This window comes from Mustela nigripes, chromosome 6 (genome assembly GCF_022355385.1).
Source record: "Mustela nigripes isolate SB6536 chromosome 6, MUSNIG.SB6536, whole genome shotgun sequence".
NCBI lineage: Eukaryota > Metazoa > Chordata > Mammalia > Carnivora > Mustelidae > Mustela > Mustela nigripes.
In genome coordinates, this window is record NC_081562.1 from 11,143,773 (window position 1) to 11,161,751 (window position 17,979).

Below are 17,979 nucleotides of genomic sequence, written 5' to 3' on the forward strand. Positions count from 1 at the left end.
GGATCAAGCCTAGCATCCAGCTCCCTGCTTGAGGGGGAAGCCTGCTTCTCCCTTTCCCACTCCCCCTGCTTGTGTTCCCTCTCTCGCTGTGTCTCTCTCTGTCAAATAAATAAATCTTTAAAAAAAAAAAAAAGATGTATTTTGAAAGTTGGGATGCAGTGGCTCAGTTGTTTAAGTGCCTGCCTTCAGCTCAGGTGGGATCGAGTCCCAACAGGCTCCTTGCTCTTCAAGGAATCTGCTTCCCACTCTGCCTGCTACTCCCCCTGCCTGTGCTCTCTCTCCCTCTATGAGGGAAATGAAAAAATAAATAAGATCTTTTTTTAAAAAATGTATTTTGAAAGTAGAGCAAAGAGCATTGGATAAAGGACTTAATGTGGAAATGTGGTGGGAAAGGGAAAAGGAAAAGGGACTATTAATGATGACTACAAGGCTTTATACTGGGCACCATTAACCAAGTGCCATCAGCAAAAATTAGGACCATGAGCAGGTTGGGAGAAAATTTATGGAAACAAATGCACTTATTTTAAAAAATGTTTTAATAAAGATCTTATTTATTTATTTGACAGGGAGAGGAAGCATAAGCAGGGGGAGCTGCAGAGAGAAAGAGAGAAGCAGACTCCCTGCTGAGCAGGGAGCACATGAGGTTGGATCCCAAGACCTGAGATCCTGACCTGACAGGAAGGCTAACCCACTGAGCCACCTAAGCGCCCCCCCCATTAACATTTTCATTTCACAGATGAATAAATAGCTTGAGAATGATCAAATAACCTGCCCAAGTTCACACAACTGATAAGTGGAATTACTTTTGTAACATGAATTTATTTTTACCCTCATAGTGCCCAATTATTAATCATCTCCAATTTACAGATAAGGAAACAGACCCAGAGATGGGAAGCCTACACAGCTAGCAAGCGGCAGAGGCGAGCAGATATCAGATCTAACAGATTTATTTTCCAATAAAGGAGTCAGTCAGGCTGAGAGACTGATAAGGAATCCCAGCCGACCAGATAGAAAAGAACATGAAGTTTGAATAAAAAAAAATCTTCAGATTCTCTTTCAATGTTTTGAAATTCCCGAATATGATTCAAGGACAAATTCCAGAGGCCAAGAACTGCGGAAAGGACAGCACCGTTGTCCTTTGTAGCAAAGTGGTTCCCCAGCAGCCACATCAGAATCACAATCGCTACCTAACGAGCAGATTCCCGGCCTCCAGCCTAGCGGTCGCTGAGTAACCAATGGAAGTCAGACCCGGAGTCTCCATTCTACACACTAGCGCTCCAGAAATCGTCGTAGGACAAGGCTTGAGAACCGTGAAGTATGCATTGAATCCCGGCTTCCACCCCTACACTACCAGCCCTGCTACTCAGGGCTCCGGGCCTCAGTTTCCAAAACGAAAAGAAGGGGCGGGAGCGGGGCAGGGGAGGGGCGGAGGAATGGTAACCATAACCTCTGTCCCGGACCCTCGACCTGCCCCCAGCTGTGAGACCCGAGCCACACCACTGGCCAGTGCAAGCCGGAACCCCGGCCACGCTGCGATACAGAAGGGCCGAAGCGATACCCGTGAACCGCTACGGGACCGGGAGAGGCCGTCACCTCTCCCCGCCTCCAGCTTCCAGTGCACCGCCGCCACGTTTCAAAAATTCTGGACGCCCTCTGGGGGCGTCGCCGGATGCGCCTGTGACGTAACTGTAAACACACCCCCGGCCTCTTAGCTCCTCGAAAACCGTGTGTATACCTCTCAAAGAATAGTGACGAATTTCCGGGTGTGCCGTCGCTTTACGACTCGTGCGCTCTGCCGTGGATTCCGCAGGAAGCTAGAAGGCAGTTTACGACAGCGCCGATTGTGTTTACGGCGCCGGCCGGTGCGCGCGCATCTTTCTTCCTTTTCCCTGCTCCTTGGAGGGTAACCGGGTGCGCCGTCTTCGGCCTGGACCATCTCTCGCCATCCGGGCCCGGCAGAGGCCTTTACAGGTGAGTGGAATGTTCCCTAGGGTTCCGTGGATCTCTGGAGCCGGCTTGGGCTAGGCCCGGCCTTCGGAGGCCTCCCGGAAGAGACCTCCCGTACGTCTGCGGCCGCCTCGGGCCCCCCCGCTGGGCGGGGTCGAATCCACCTTCGGGGACCCCAGGCCGGACACACTTAGGGATGCGGCTCACGGCCTTGTGGGTGAGGTCCCCTGGCCTTAGGCTTCGCTTTGCGGCCACGGGCTGAGGGACTTTGATAGTTACCTGTTCACCCCGTTGGGTCTCAGGGTTTTCAAAGTAGCCAGAGGCTCCCAGACTGTCTGTGAAGGAGGTATTTGGGGGGGTTCCAGGCTGAGCAGTGTTTGAGCCTAACGTGAGGAATTCACAGTCCAAAGGTTTTCTTCCCTTTTCTGTGAAATGGAAGGCTGTGGTGGCATAAGTTTGATCTCTGATCTGAAACTCTCTCCCCTCTGGAATGATGGCATCCGATCTGGAGTGGCTGTGATAGTCTCTACACAGCACCGTGGCCTGCCAGCCACAGGGCACCTTCTGAGTGCCCTGGGGTGCCTCCGCTGCCCAGGGTGCAGCTGTCACCCCGATGCAAGTGACCGGCTGTTTGTGCTTCTGGTTCCATTCTGCTCATGGGGTATGCGTTGAAGTCCAGCGAATTCTTCCCACCTGCTGGAGAAATGCATGCCAAGCCTTGGGTCTGCTTCCTTCTTGAACTGTAGCAGAACAACTGGATTTTTTTTTTTTTTACACCTTTTTGAAATATTGTTGACTGGGCTACTAGGTAGGGATACAACCCCATTTCTTCTCAGGTGGCTGCCGAGCTATAACATAATGGGAAGAATGCTGGACTTGGGGCAGACAGCCCTGGAAATCAGCTGTTTTGAAACAGTGGCCAGATCAACAGCTTAATTGGCCGAGCTGCGGACTTTTAATCTCTGAAATGTGGGGTGTGGGGGAGTTAGTGCTGTTAACTCGTTTAGCACAGTGTCTGACACTCTGTAGGGGCTCAATAAGTAGTCATTGTAATGAGACTTGTTTTGAAGCTGCCATCTCTTCTCTCGGTCCTCTTCCCGTGGTATATCTTAAGTTTAGAGTCGGAGGATGAATCCCGCTGGTATGTTCCCTCTTGCTGTCACCCCGGTTCACTTCTGCAGGAAACCTCAGTCTCCCCATCGTGGGACACTGAGGAGAGCTTTCTGTGATGCTCTGGAAATATTTGTGCAACGGCTTTTCGTCTAGGAACGCACCTGAGGATTACGATGGATGATCAGTGCATAGGTTTTTGTTTTGTTTTGTTTTTTAGATTTTATTTATTTGACAAACAGAACACAAGTCAGCAGGGCGGGGGCAGGGGGGGTTGGAAGTAGGCTCCCTGCTGAGCAGAGAGCCCAACATGGGCCACGATCCCAGGACCCTGGGATCATGACCGGAGCCGAAGGCAGAGGCTTTAACCCACTGAGCCACCCAGGCGCCCCAAGTGCATAGGTTTTTGATAGGAACTGTCAGATGAAGATCTATTTCAGAGGAGCTATAGCATGACCAGAGCGCGGATTCCAGCATTGCAAATTTGAACAATTTCTTAGCTTCTCTGTGCTTCAGTGTTCTGATCTGAAGAGCGGGGATGATACTAGAAGCTACCTCAGGATTGTTCGGGGCATTTACTGGGTTTATGCAGGGTCGACACCAAGAACAATAACTGGTACTTGTGAACATCTACAAACATGGGACGTGTGGACACTTTTAGGACCTAGGGCTTATGGTAACCTCAGCTTTCTGACAGGCTTTTTGCTTGGCTCTGTGTCCCCTTGTTCTGCATAAGGATTTGCATTGATGACAGAAAATCAGAAGAACCAAGAAAGAAAGGTTACACATCAGGCTATACTTACGGACTTCTTTTTTCTTAGCACCCTGTGTGTAAATACATTTTTTGCAAGTCCCAGATGTAATTGTGTGGCATTTTACAGTCAAGCATTTTCATATGTATAACTACCCAGTCTTTAGCAATGATTTCGTGCTGTGAATTAAACCAGGGTCTTATTCACTTAACAGATGAAGTCTTAGAGAAGCTATGGATTGTATGACTTGGTGAAGGTGTTTCTGAGAACTAGAACATGGTTATTACACTGGAGAAAGGTTACTACATTCCATCAAAGCTGAGACACTACTGAATTAAAGAAGCACACGTATGTTACGTAGCACCAAGAAGGCCAAACTGCCAATTAGGATAAGAGAGCCAATGAAGCATAAGGTGCAGCCTCATTTCAAAGACATTATAGTGGGGAAAGTAGGTGTCAGAGAGTCGGTGCAGTATGGTAGATCAGTTTTGTTAGTGGTCTTCCACGTCTTAGGTATTCACGATATTATCTACGAGAAAACGAACTCAGTTAGTAGGAGCTCAACAGCGGAGTGTTCCATTTTGTGTGTTGCCTTTCAGATTTTGTCATTATGTCTTAGCTTCCCATAGCGGAAGCCTGCTTGTACTCAGAGGCCTTTCTTCACGAAGCTACTCACATTATTTGTATTTTTTAGGTTTTAGAAGATGGCGAAGTTCATGACCCCCGTGATCCAGGACAACCCCTCCGGCTGGGGTCCCTGTGCCGTGCCTGAGCAGTTTCGGGATATGCCCTACCAACCGTTCAGCAAAGGGGATCGGCTAGGAAAGGTACTTGCCTGTTCATGAAAGTGAAGCTTTTAAGCTATGGCTGCAGCCCTCCGTTAACCATTTCTGGTTTGTTCTCTCCAAAGTATAACTCCTGTGTTCCTTAGGGGGACACCAGCTGGGGAAGACTGTAACGCCTGGGAACTTAACAGTAGTCCTAACAGAGCTAGGCACTTAAAGGCCTTACGATCCCCATTCTCTCTTAAGTTATTCCCAGATGGCGTCTTCACTTAACAGGGGTTTCTGGGTCCGCAGAAACGTGTCTGACTGACCTGTGTGCTCTATCCTCTGCTACTGCTCTCACAGGTTGCAGACTGGACGGGTGCCACATACCAAGATAAGAGGTACACGAGTAAGTGTTCAACGGACTGCCCAGACCAGGGCCTTGGGAGGATTGTTGCTTTTTCTAGTAACCTCCATCCAAAAGCATTCTAGGAAAGGAACAAAATGATGATGATGATAATTCGTAGTTTTTAGGGCTGTCTGAACTGTAGGAAGTATCCACTTTTTTTTTTGAATGGCCCTAAAACTTGGACTGCTCATTGAAGTGATTTAATCTGTTATAGTGGGATTTTTTTTTTCCCTTCCACTTTCAGGGAGCCATGAATATTTTTACGTATCCTTTGAACTCATTCCTGTTTTGTACTGCAGTGCCTAGGATTTTCTGAACCTAGGAAGCCAGTCAGAGGACTCCACATATTAAGATTTCGACCCAGTAAATGGGTGGTGGTGGTGGTGGTGGTGGTTTTTCTGTGCCAGCTGAGATTGCTGGAAGGGGCTGCTTGTAACCCAAGTGACGATTATCTGAGGCCGAGGTCAGCAGTAAAGTGTAACATGACCTGTTGGACGTGTCTGCCTCAAGCACCCGGTGGTGCAGGTGTTTGCCGTTTGCATAGTGCACGCCCCATGTCTGCCCCTTCTGGGAGAGTAAAGGTGGACTCCTCTTCTTACAGACCAAGGCAGGGCATGAAATGGGCTTGACATCCTCAAACTCTGTCTTGACTTAGAAAGCTCTTTAGATCAGAGCTGTTCAGACTTGAATGTGCACGTGAATCACCTGGGGATCTTAAAACTCTGATTCTGATTTGGTGGGTGTGAGGTGAGTCCATCAGCACACCCCTCTGCTAAGGGTCCGGGGGCACAGTTTGAATAGGAAGGCTCTAGACCAGCATGTGTGTAAAGTAACTGTAGCAGCTGTTACACATCCCTGCCTTTGCTTGCAGATAAGTACTCCTCTCAGTTCGGTGGTGGAAGTCAATATGCTTATTTCCACGAGGAGGACGAAACTAGTTTCCAGCTGGTGGACACAGCACGCACACAGAAGACCGCCTACCAGCGGAATCGGATGCGATTTGCACAGGTAGGCCAGGAACCAGCAATCCGACTGTCTTGGGGCCATTACCACTGGCAGCCACCTGCTGAAAATGCTACCTTGTGTGTACTGATGAAAGCACGTTTTCGTGGGTCTTCCAGTGATTTCCAAGTGGCTGACCATTGATACACTGTGCTGAAGTAAACTTACTGGGTCCAGGATAGGTTTAAATGGTTTGGCTTTTTGTCATAGGCTAGGACATCGTACCTCTGTGCCAAGAGGGTGTGCTTGTGTCAGGTAAAAAGGTGCCTGTTGCCTCATTTAATCGCTGTGTGCAGGCTTTATTAAGTAGATGGTCCAGTTGGGCTGCATCTTCCTACATAAAGAGCCAAACTGCAACTCTAATAAAAGCCCATAAACCTACTTCAATAAAAAATATGTGACTGTGTGTCCATGCGAATGCCAGGGAAAGCTCTCCCATTAAGCCTTGCCTCTTGTCCATCAGATCCCCAGGATTTTAACACAGGTGTTTTCTTCTTACTTCCCAGCGGAACCTCCGCAGAGACAAAGATCGACGGAACATGTTGCAGTTCAACCTGCAGACCCTGCCTAAGAGCGCCAAGCAGAAAGAGAGGTGAGGTTTCTTGTCCTCACCCTTCCAGGGCCGAGTGTGCTCTGAAATTACTGGGCCAGAGCAGGAGGACAGTTGTCTTCCCCAGCATTGCAGACAAACACAGAAACCTTCCTGACACCAGCAAAGCCACTGTTTGAGCTTGCCCTCATTCTCCGAGGGCCATTGTTGGCAGGTAGCACGGCAGGAGATTACTCGGCAATGGCCGTGCACTGGTAAGAAATGAGGGCAGGTAAGAAGAGCTCTGGTGCTTCCCTTGGTCAGTTCTGCTGCGGCCCGAGCCCAGGGCCTCCTTCACACGGGGCCCTGGGAGCCATGTCGGCCAGCAGCCCTGCCCAGGCTGGAGCTGCTAGAGGCCAGAGTAGGGGGCAGTGCACCTCTTCTAGCACTCGTGTGTACACTCGTGCTCTGCTCTTTTTCACGAAGCCCCTGTTTTCTTGGTTCCAAGAAGTCAGTGACAGTGTTGCAGGTTAGCAGAAGAGGATGGCAGCTTCTGCCTTTCAAAAACCCGCTCATTTAAAGATATGCACCCAAAGCAGAGTCTTCTTGTCTTTCTAGAGAGCGCATACGACTGCAGAAAAAATTCCAGAAACAATTCGGAGTGAGGCAGAAGTGGGACCAGAAGTCACAGGTAGTGTCTCCACACCAGAGTTCTATCTAGAAATTCAGTTTTGTCTGCTTATTTGGTTTTATAACTGCTTTATTGGAATTTTCACGCTCTGTGCAGTCCACCCAATTCAAGTGTACAGTTCGGGGGTTCTTGGTATGTTCATGGATGCGGGCCTGCAGCCAGCAGAACAGTCTCGTCATTCTGGAAAGAACCCCATGCCCTTCAGCAGCCAGCCTTTGCTCTCTCTACACAGCCCTCGGCTACTACCAGTCTCTTCTGTCTCTAGGTTTGCCTCTTCCAGACATTTCCTATACATAGACTCCTGTGACATGCGGGCCTTTGTGTCTGGCTCCTTCCACGGAGCACGTTTTCAGGTTCATCCAGGGCCTCCTTATTGCCAAGTCTGTAATACGAGTGTACCATGTTTCATTACCCGTTCCCTGGGACACAGACGTCTGGGTGGGTTCCACTTGCTGCTGGTGGGGAAATGCTGCTGTAAACGTTCGTGCACGGGTGCTTATGGGGATGCTGTGAGAGCGGGAGGCGCACATGAGCAGGAGACGGGCTCCGGCGGCAGCAGTTAGGTTTTGCGGGATGCGATGCTTGCTGGGCTGACATCCTGTGAGACATAAAAGAAGCTGCTAGAAATTCTATACGTGTGAAAGAGCTGGTGTGCCCTGGGTGCCAACATCACCTAGAAGGAAATTTCCTGGTTGTTTTTGACCTCTTGCCCCCTTCGGTCCTTTTCTAGACTGCAAAGCCCAGAGTCGGGGTGTTGTCTTAGAAAGCAGCCAGCGACAGGGCACCTGGGTGGCTCAGTGGGTTAAAGCCTCTGCCTGCAGCTGGGGTCATGATCTCAGGGTCCTGGGATCGAGTCCCGCATCGGGCTCTCTGCTCGGCAGTGAGCCTGCTTCCCCCTCCCTCTCTCTCTCTCTCTCTACTTGTAATCTCTGTCTGTCAAATAAATAAATAAAATCTAAAAAAAAAAAAAAGAAAGAAAGAAAGAAAGAAAGCAGCCAGCATGTGGCACAGGCTCTGGAGGGACTTATTGACTAAGAGCCCTCCACGCTGTTAACCTGTCTTCTCCTCCTGTTACACGCTGCCTGTTGTTCTCCCTCCACTGGTTCTGCACAGAAACCCCGAGACTCTTCGGTGGAAGTCCGTAGTGACTGGGAGGTGAAGGAGGAGATGGACTTTCCTCAGTTGATGAAGATGCGCTACTTGGAAGTGTCAGAGCCACAGGACATGTAAGTCGTGTCTTCTGCCACCTCCTGCCACGCGCGTGTGTGTATGGACAAGCGAGTTGTGTGGCTCTTTCGGCAGGAAGAGAAAGACCGTAGTTCCTCAGAAGCAGAGCTTCTCCTGATGTCACAAAGAGCTATTTCCCTCGGGTAGTAGATAGAAGTCAGTCAGTGGGGGCCAGAGCGCCACGCCAGGAACCTGCATGCCCAGATGCCTCCATAACTGCCCATGTCCCTGTCTTGGCCTTAGTCTCCCCATCATTAAAGTGGGGAGTCTGTGTCAGTCAGTTGTGTTCACGCTGTTCTGTGGAGCCATATCCAGAGCTTAGCAGACAGGGATCTGTGTGAACTCTGGGAGCTTGTCTCTCCTGTTCCCGACAGAGGAATCCTCTCTCCTTTTATAGGTGGGATTTCTGGATAAGACTTTGGATTGCACAGCTTTTTTTTTTTTTTTTTTTTCTTCCCTAAAAATTGATTTATTTCTTAGAAAGAGAAAGCAAGCACATAAGCAGAGGGAGGGGCCGGGGGAGAGGGAGAGAATGTCAGGCAGACTCCGAGTCCCCTCCGGGCGCAGAGCTGGCTGAGAGCTTGGCCGAAATCAAGAGTCAGGCGCTCAGCCGGCCGAGCCACGCAGGCACTGCTCTGTAGCTTTTTAAAAACGAAGACAAAAAGTTGATGGTGCCGTTTCCCTTGTCGCCTGGCTGCTGGCCTCAGCGAGTGCTGCGGGGCACTGGAGTACTACGACAAAGCCTTCGACCGCATTACCACGAGGAGCGAGAAGCCGCTGCGGAGCATCAAGCGCATCTTCCACACTGTCACCACCACAGACGACCCTGTCATCCGAAAGGTGGGCCCCGCGGGCATCCGCGTGGATTCCTAGGCCTCGGAACCCCCTCCGTCTCCGATGCTCCCAGATGGGGCAGGGGCCGCTGTGACACGGCCACCCTGCGGCCTGTGCCGTGACACGGGCGTTAAGTGGAGCTGGACCCGAACCCCAGCCCTGCCACCCTTCCTCGCGCCGCCTGCCTGAGCCCTCCTCTCCTCACCTGGGAAGCGGGGCGAGTGTGCTTAACACAAGCCACCGGGGTGAGGCGAGAGCATAGCAACATGCCGTCCTGGAATGTGGCGCATGCTCAGGGAGCTGCAGTCCCTCGTGGCGGGGTGCGGAGGAGGGCGGCAGCACGCCTGCCGGCGGGAGCTTGCGGACTACCCGCTCCAACCGCTAGCGGGGTGTGTACTTGGATGTGAGGGCGTGAGCGCTCCCTGCAGAGGGCCGGCTGGATCTGAGAGTATCCTCCCCTCTTTCTCCCCCGTCCTCTCTGCAGCTGGCGAAAACCCAGGGGAACGTGTTCGCCACAGACGCCATCCTCGCCACGCTGATGGGCTGCACGCGCTCCGTGTACTCGTGGGACATCGTCGTGCAGAGAGTCGGCTCCAAGCTCTTCTTTGACAAGAGGGACAACTCCGACTTTGGTAGGAAGCCTGTTTGGGAGCAGCACAAAGGTGTTGGCTGTCATGTTGGTTCAGAGCAAGTCCCTGGTTCTAGAGAAAGGGCTTTAAGTTAAGGGTTTTTTTTCCTTTACTTCAGTGTATTTTTTTTTTTCAAAGATATTATTTATTTACTTGACAGACACAGCGAGAGAGGGAACACAAGCAGGGGGAGGGAGAGGGAGAAGCAGGCTTCCCGCTGAGCAGGGTGCCTGACGCGGGGCTGGGTCCCAGGACCCGGGGTCATGACCTGAGCCGAAGGCATACTTCAGTGTATTTATTAAGGGAAAACTACTCATGCACGTGTTCGATACCACACAAACATGAATACGCAGGCCCCGAAGGGAAACCAGGTCACTAAAGCAGGATAGCAGCGAGGTAGAACGATACAATTCCATACCTGAGGCTTAGGGTCTTTTCTTAGTCAAAAAGCTAATAAAATCAGACATTCTCTTGAATCCCAAAAGATTGAAACGAGACTGGTTTCTTGAATTTAACATTAGAGGAGATGTGAAGTTACCCAGCAGCGCTCCTCGCTCCTCCCATCTGTCCCCCCCCCCCCACCCCGGCTCGCCCCCCTGCTTGGGAGAGCGGGCTTGGCAGGTGGTGGTTCCTTGAAGGACAGGCCTGCGCCCCTCCCCGTAGTGCCAGGCACGTTAATGGCTCGGTTTTGTGGGTGGGTGACCACGCCGCTGCTTTTGCAGACCTCCTGACAGTGAGTGAGACTGCCAACGAGCCCCCGCAAGATGAAGGCAATTCCTTCAATTCGCCACGCAACTTGGCCATGGAAGCGACCTACATCAACCACAACTTCTCCCAGCAGTGCTTGAGAATGGTGAGGCGGTGAGAGCCTCTGGGCCTCTGTTTCCAGAACATCTGCTTGGTGGTGGGCTCTGGGGTGGTGGGACTGAGCAGGGCAGACGGGGTCCCTGTCTGTCACAGAGGAGCCCACGCTGGGGCTTTGAGTTCAGGCTGCCTAACGGAACCGTAGACCCAGCACTTCAGAGCTCTGTGTTGTGTCGGACGTTCTCCATGAGGCTGGAGTCCTAGGAACACTTGTCTCGGCTGTAGGGATTCCTTCAGCTCTTTGACAGACTGATTACAAACACACTGTTTAGGTGCTGGAGATCTAGCAGTGAGCTGAGTTCTACTCTCAGGAGGCTTCATTCTAATGAAGGAGGAAAGACCAAAAACGAAATAAACCTCTTATGACAAGTGGTGGCGTGCGCTCTAGAAAAATGGAACGGGAGGGGGGTGTGGCTGCTCATTCAGACACACGAAGCACACAGACGGCCCATGCAAGCATTCGGGATCTCCCCGGGTTCATGCTCGAGGTCGGGAAGGGTAAACGGCCCCCACCCCACCCCGGAGGGCCGCAGGGGGCCGGCCACGGCTTTAAGTAAGCCGAGCGCAGGGTCTGCTCAATGGGCCCGGCCGCGAGTGCTCACTGTCTCCTGACGCCTCTGTCTCTTGGCAGGGGAAGGAAAGATACAACTTCCCCAACCCAAACCCATTCGTGGAGGATGACATGGACAAGAATGAAGTCGCCTCAGTCGCCTACCGGTATGTCAGCCACCTGGGGGGGTGGGCTCTCTGAAAGCCGGGGTCTCCAGTGGCTGAACAAGCTCCTTGTTGGCTGCAGGTACCGCAGGTGGAAGCTTGGAGACGACATCGACCTTATTGTCCGTTGTGAGCACGATGGCGTCATGACCGGAGCCAACGGGGAAGTGTCCTTCATCAACATCAAGACCCTCAACGAGTGGGATTCCAGGGTGAGGCACGCTTGGTCACCCTGTCCATGGTTCCTGCGGGCCCTGCTGTCCCTGACTAGCCTTTGTGAGCCTTGGTCTTCTGTCTCTGTGCGTCACTTACACAGCTACCAAGATTTGTGTGTGTGTGTGTGTGTGTCTTCTGAGTTTTTCCTCCCCTTAGTTCCTCATTGAGAAAGAGATAGTGCCTTTGTAGACCGTGGCTAAGGCTAGAGCTTTTCTGCTCGTGTGGCCCGCAGAAGGCACAGAGGAACCAGGAGTAGTGATGTTCTCACAGGACTTTGTCCCTCTCTTTTCCTCTCTGCCCTCCTGTGGGCTTCTCTCTGCGAGCGTCTGGTTTTGATCTCTCGTCATCCGGGTTGGCAGGTGTCCTATAAACCCCGGAGCTCTTTTTTTGATCTGTTCTTTCGCTTAGAGCAGCCACAACCTTCCCTCCAACCTTCTGATTTCTTCTTCCAACTCCTTCCCTTCTTGAATTTTGAGATTCTCAGATCAGCGAAGATTTGGCTCTTCAGGAGGCCTCTTGAAAGAAATGGGCTTCCTTCATCTCTCCTCTTTCTGCTTCCCCCTCCTGCTGGTGCTGCAGGATCGTTGGGCTGCGCCCCTCTCTGAAGCTGCCTGGGCTTCGGACTCGGCTGCGGAGGGCAGTGCCCCAGGGCGCCGCTGTACCCAACAAAGGGTCCTCCACAGCAAGGACAGCTCAGGCGCACATCGAACAGCGTCTAATGAGACAGAGTCTGTGGGCCGTTGTGCTCTGCCTTCATTAGAGACTCGGGGACCCGCATTTACTGCTGCTGATTCCCACTCCCCAGGCGGCCTTGGCCTCTGCCACCTGACGAAGGAGCGCACCAGAAGCCCTGCTGCGGACTCGGCTCTGGGCCAGTGGCCTCTTCTCAGATTTTCCGCCGGTCCCCCCGATAGCATACAGCGTCACTGTCGCCGTGTGGCTTTACCCTCTGTGGTGCTCCCGGACTCCAGCCTCGCACATTTTTTCAGTCCTTCTCTTGCTTTCTCTGCTGGCCCCCCTCCTTTCTGACTTCCAGTGGAGCCGCCTTTCAGGTCAGTCCCTCCGCAGCTCTCTGTGCCACAGTTACTTCTCCATAGAGCTCTGTGTTCATTTTCTCTTGCTCCGTAACAAAGGCTCAAAATGAATCTGAAGGTTCTGGAAGAAACATCCAGGCTCATTCTAGTTAGTAGAATTCCGAGTTCCTTGCTGTTGTGGGCTCAGTGCCCCGTTCTCATACCAGCTGTCCGCTGGGGCTTCTCGGCTCCTCGAGGGTCCCCTCTGTCTTCAGATCAGCAACAGCTCAGCAGGTTGTTCTCGTGCATCCAGCCTCTGACTTGACTTCTCTGTGTCCGGCTTGCACCCAGGTGGTCTCCCTATCTTAAGGGACCTTAGTTACATGCGCAGAATGCCCTTGACATGGAAGGTGCCTAACCATGGGCATGATCTTTCCTCATCGGCACGGTTTCCCGCCACACAAGGGTCGGCGCCATCGGGAGTCATCTCCCGATGACTTAGTAGAATTGTGCCTAGCCCAAGCCTCAACCTTGAACTGTAAGCGTGGTTCCTCAGATCTGCTTGGGTTTCTCGGCTCTGCGGTCCGTCTTCTCCCTCAGTTCTGCTGTCATCACCCACTTCAGGATGCTGTCGATCGCGCCTTTTACTGTGCACTTGCTGGTCTAGCTGACCTCCTCCGTGCCCTCCCCGCCCCAACTCGCTTGATCTCTGCCAACTCATTGTCCAAAACACTGCTCCCACCGTGCAGCACAGCTATGTGGAGAGACTCTCGAAATGCCACAGCAAACTCGCAAGAGTGGTCTTGAGGGAATCGTATCTGTCTAAGTCTTATTCCTAAACCGTTTGGGCCCGACTACTTAAAGGACTAGTATTTGGGAAGGCCTCTGGTTGCCATGAACCAAGACAATCTGAGAATCTCTGCACATGACCTTCAGCCAGTCACTTCACTTTGGGTCCCAAGTTCCCACATCTGTGCACGAGGTAGTAGGAGCAGATGATCTCTTTGTTTGCCCGTGTATATACAGAAGGTCAGACTCTGGCCTCCTCTCTGCGGCCTCCTCCCCCACCCAGGGCTGACCCGACCTGCAGCCTGTCTTTCCCTCTGTACCTCTCCCGTCACGCCACCTCCAGCCTCTGTCAGCATCCTCCCCGGGGGAGCCATCACGTTCCCTCCGGGGAGCTCTCCCTTCCCACACCGCACACAGTGAACTCTTGCCACTGCCATTCATACGGCCCTTGTGTCACTGTGCGCGCATGGGTCCTGGTCTAGACAAGAGGGTTAGGGGTTTGCCGGGCCCCCCCTGTGCGCCCAGGGACCGTGTCTTTGCCTGTGATTTACCTGCGGACTCCCCGCTTCCAAGCCAAGCCCACAAAGGAGTCCCTTCTCTGCCGGAGGAGGTCCCAGGCCTCCGGCAGTAGGGGCCCCCCTTCACGCCTGGGCCCGGCTTGCCTCCTGCAGCACTGCAACGGTGTTGACTGGCGTCAGAAGCTGGACTCGCAGCGAGGTGCCGTCATCGCCACTGAGCTGAAGAACAACAGCTACAAGCTGGCCCGGTGGACATGCTGCGCCTTGCTGGCCGGCTCTGAGTATCTCAAGCTGGGGTGAGGTTCGCGCAGGCGCCCAGAATCCACCGGCTGCAAGGGGCAGTCGGCGGGCCGGGCGGGGTGGGCCTCCCCGCTGTCCCTGGGGAAGAACTTGGGGCTGCGGGTGTGGCTGTGCCCCTGTGCGGCCTGCCCCCGCCATGGTCACCCCCTCCCCTGCTAGGTACGTGTCCCGGTACCATGTGAAGGACTCCTCGCGCCATGTCATCCTGGGCACACAGCAGTTCAAGCCCAATGAGTTCGCCAGCCAGATCAACCTGAGCGTGGAAAACGCCTGGGGCATCCTGCGCTGTGTCATCGACATCTGCATGAAGCTGGAGGAGGGCAAGTACCTCATCCTCAAGGACCCCAACAAGCAGGTCATCCGCGTCTACAGCCTGCCGGACGGCACGTTCAGCTCTGATGAGGACGATGAGGATGAAGAGGAGGAGGAGGAAGAAGAGGAAGGTGTGTGGCAGGCCTCCTTCTGAAGTGTAGGCAGGGCTGTTAGGCTAGCTAGGGACCGAGCTCCGAGGCCACTCTTCTCTGGAGCCCTGACATGGGACCAGCTGAGTGCTCCCGGAGACTCGACTCTGCAGCAGCCTGCCCTCCGGCGCCTGGAGCTGCTTCCAGAGCCTTCAGATCCCATGAGGGGTGCAGGGGGAGAGGGGCCTCCTGGAGGCCAGGGTGGGAAAGAAGCATGGAGGGAAAGGCGGAATGGTTAGCCAGTGGTCTGGAGGAGGAAAGATGCTCTGGGCTGGTTACACGGGCCCCGGGTTGCCTCTTTGCTGCTTCATTCACCATCTGATGACTGCAGGAAGTTCCTCATAGCCCCATGACGATCCAGAATGCAGTGGGGAAATCACAAGCACTTCCCCGGCGTGACATGCCTCATTTCTCTAACGTTTTCTGTCTTTCAGAGGAAGAAACTTAAACCAGATGATGACGTGAAGCCAGAGTTTGTCGTTCCACTGAGCCTGGAAGGGTTTTGGATGTGTAGTGGAATGCTGATCTGATTCGTACTGTCTGAAGTGTGACAGTGGAATAAAGTATAACTATTTAGTCTCTTACCTTTATCGTGTGCTGCACTGGGATTGGCAGCCTCTCCCCCCAGTACCTCCTGGGAGAGGGATGGTGAGATACAGCTGTTTTCTATCTGGAGTTCATAATTGGGCTCCTTCGTCTTTTACCTGTTTCATACCCCTGTTAGAGGGTGAATGTCCTAGATGTTTCTGTTCTTGGAACCACCTGACATGATCCTTCACTGGGGATGGTTGTCAGTTTTCTGAGGCACCTAACAGAGGTCCCCCGAGAGGTCTGTTTCCACAGGGGTGCCTGCTGGCCATGTGCCAGACTCAGCTCCTGCCCTTTACTAGGGACATAAATCACTAGTAAAGGGAAGGAGGGCATGGCCTCTGAAGGTTGAGGTGGGCGGGCAGCTTACGAAGGAGACTGCCCCAGGAGATGCTGATGGGTGTCCCACTGGGTGGTGAGGACTGGTTTATAAATTGTTTTCAAGCTTGGTTTGGGCCGGTGACAGAGTCCCAAGCCGGCACCCTCAAGGCAGTGTGTCGTAAATCAGCTACAGAATACTTAGGATATGTAAACTTTTTTATAAGTGAATAGCGTTCTATTCCTGATGGTTTGAGGTAATTACCCTGCCCGGTATTACGCTAAGCTTTCTATAAATATCTCATCTGAGGCTGAGGCAGAACAGGAGTGCTGGTCAGAGTGGAGTCATTGTACTGATGAGGAAATGGGCTCGGCTCTTGAGTAACATTCCTGGTTACTATTTTAATCAGAGTAATTGAGCCCAGGGGGTCATGGTGGCTCAGTGGGAAATCTGGTTGTCTCTCTGCCTTTCCTCTTGCTCATGCTCTCTTTCTCAAAATCTTTAAAAATAATAGTAGTAATTGAGCCTCAGCAACCAAACGTTTATTGGTTTCATGGAAGTTAGTTAAGACATGCAACATGCTTCTTGGGGAGTCTTCAAAATAGGTAGATTGTCCAAAAGCACACGTGAAAGTGTTAAGTGCCATGAGGTTTCGGAGTTGAGCCTGGTCCTCACCAGACTGGCTCTGCAGACCCAGGATGCAGTCCAGGGGATTAGGGGGGGATGAGTGGGCAGGTGGAAGTCAGATTCAACCTTGGGGCCTAAAAACTGCACCAGCTTCCACAGGCTTCATTTGCTTTATCTGCCCACTACTTATCTCCGTCCTTCTTGGGGCCATCAAGCTGATGGCTTCAGTCCTGACTCAAACCTTCCACTGCATCCTGCTGCCTGTGAGCCCACTGTCAAGGCCTGGCCATACTTCATCAGTCCTGACTTCCCTCTGCTCACCAGCTAAGACGAGCAGCTAATTCTTAATTTATCTGTACCCATTCTCACATCGTCCCAACCACCAAGAAGCAGATGTTCCTACTTTGTTTCTGGCAAGGTACTTCACATAGCCTCTACTTTCAGGGTTTATTCAACAAATGTTTACTGGTGTCTTGCTGTATCCCAGGTCCTGGAGGAAGCACAGAGGCCACCAGAGTGACTAAGATAATTTCTGCTCCATTGACCTTTTCTCTGAGGCAGACACAAGCTATAAATAGATACATGGCATTCCTTGGGGGTACTTTTGTTCTGAGAGGTCAAGGAAGACTTCTCTAGAGAACGTCCCAGGGACAATATTTTAATAAAAAGCTCCAGCCATGCAAAGTTAGATCATGGAGTGCTCTCCATACCAGGCATGGCTGCCTTTCCATGAGAACACAGCCTTAATGCCCCTCCAAGGTTCCTGTACCTCTCAGAAAAGGACATATGTTATGCCCCTGTAAATCTGAAGCGGGATCCACGTTCCCCCTGTGCAAAGCCAGCCTTGATTATCCAGTTCACCTGAGCAGTGGCTCAGGATCATCTCCCGCCCTTCCTGTTCCCTCCCCTGCAGTCACACCCATTGCTGTGCATTCGCAGCCGGTTTGTGTCTACACTGGCATACCACGGGCCACTTTGTTTACATTACCAAGAATGAAAACGTGACAAAAAAACTTCTTGGAGAGACCTCATAATTTGGTGTAAGGGAGACGGGGGATTAATTCCAGGTTCCACTTAACCGTTTGGTCCCTCAGGCAAATCACAGCTAAACCTCCATTTGGCCAGTGACTACAGAATATGAGAAACAATTGCCTACCTCTCCTGGTTGGTGGGACAACCAGCCAGTCGTGCATGTTACTGAGCAAATAACAGACTGAATCACTGTGGCAAACACCTGTTTTTCCTGTCCCGACTTCGACCTGGTTTCCAGTCCCCCCAAAACTGGGTAACCAACAAGTGTCCGGCTACATTAACGATGGAGTGTTAAGAACTAGGTTTATCTCGGGGCGCCTGGGTGGCCCAGTGGGTTAAGCCGCTGCCTTCGGCTCAGGTCATGATCTCAGGGTCCTGGGATCGAGTCCCGCATCGGGCTCTCTGCTCAGCGGGGAGCCGGCTTCCCCCTCTCTCTCTCTGCCTGCCTCTCTGCCTACTTGTGATCTCTGTCAAATAAAATAAATAAAAATCTTTAAAAAAAAAAAAAAAAGAATAGGTTTATCTCCAAAAGCCATCAGCTCCCGCGCCTCCCCTGCACCTGGAGAGGCACATTTTTAACACAAGAGCCCTGCGCCCCAGCGGTACCAGCCCCCCAGCTCCCAGCCTGCAGGCAGCACGTG

At 52.3% G+C, this 17,979-nt stretch overlaps 1 protein-coding gene across 1 annotated transcript; it reads left to right on the forward strand.

Moving 5' to 3' along the window:
- The first annotated feature begins 1,863 nt into the window (after positions 1 to 1,863).
- EIF3D (eukaryotic translation initiation factor 3 subunit D) lies at positions 1,864 to 15,356 on the forward strand. Its single transcript, XM_059402101.1, has 15 exons — positions 1,864 to 1,971; positions 4,504 to 4,636; positions 4,940 to 4,985; positions 5,857 to 5,993; positions 6,494 to 6,579; positions 7,135 to 7,207; positions 8,321 to 8,433; positions 9,142 to 9,274; positions 9,753 to 9,900; positions 10,620 to 10,750; positions 11,393 to 11,478; positions 11,558 to 11,687; positions 14,165 to 14,307; positions 14,471 to 14,754; positions 15,207 to 15,356. The coding sequence occupies exons 2-15, from the start codon at positions 4,514 to 4,516 to the stop codon at positions 15,218 to 15,220; spliced, it is 1,647 nt and encodes a 548-aa protein (XP_059258084.1). The 5' UTR covers positions 1,864 to 1,971; positions 4,504 to 4,513; the 3' UTR covers positions 15,221 to 15,356.
- Positions 15,357 to 17,979: the final 2,623 nt, after the last annotated feature.

Bases quoted from the DNA above. Each gene is read 5' to 3' on its own strand.
- EIF3D (XM_059402101.1), top strand. From the start codon at position 4,514: ATGGCGAAGTTCATGACCCCCGTGATCCAGGACAACCCCTCCGGCTGG. The intron at 9,901-10,619 runs GTAGGAAGCCTG...CTGCTTTTGCAG, and splicing joins GAGGGACAACTCCGACTTTG to ACCTCCTGACAGTGAGTGAG. The intron at 11,479-11,557 runs GTATGTCAGCCA...TGTTGGCTGCAG, and splicing joins GTCGCCTCAGTCGCCTACCG to GTACCGCAGGTGGAAGCTTG.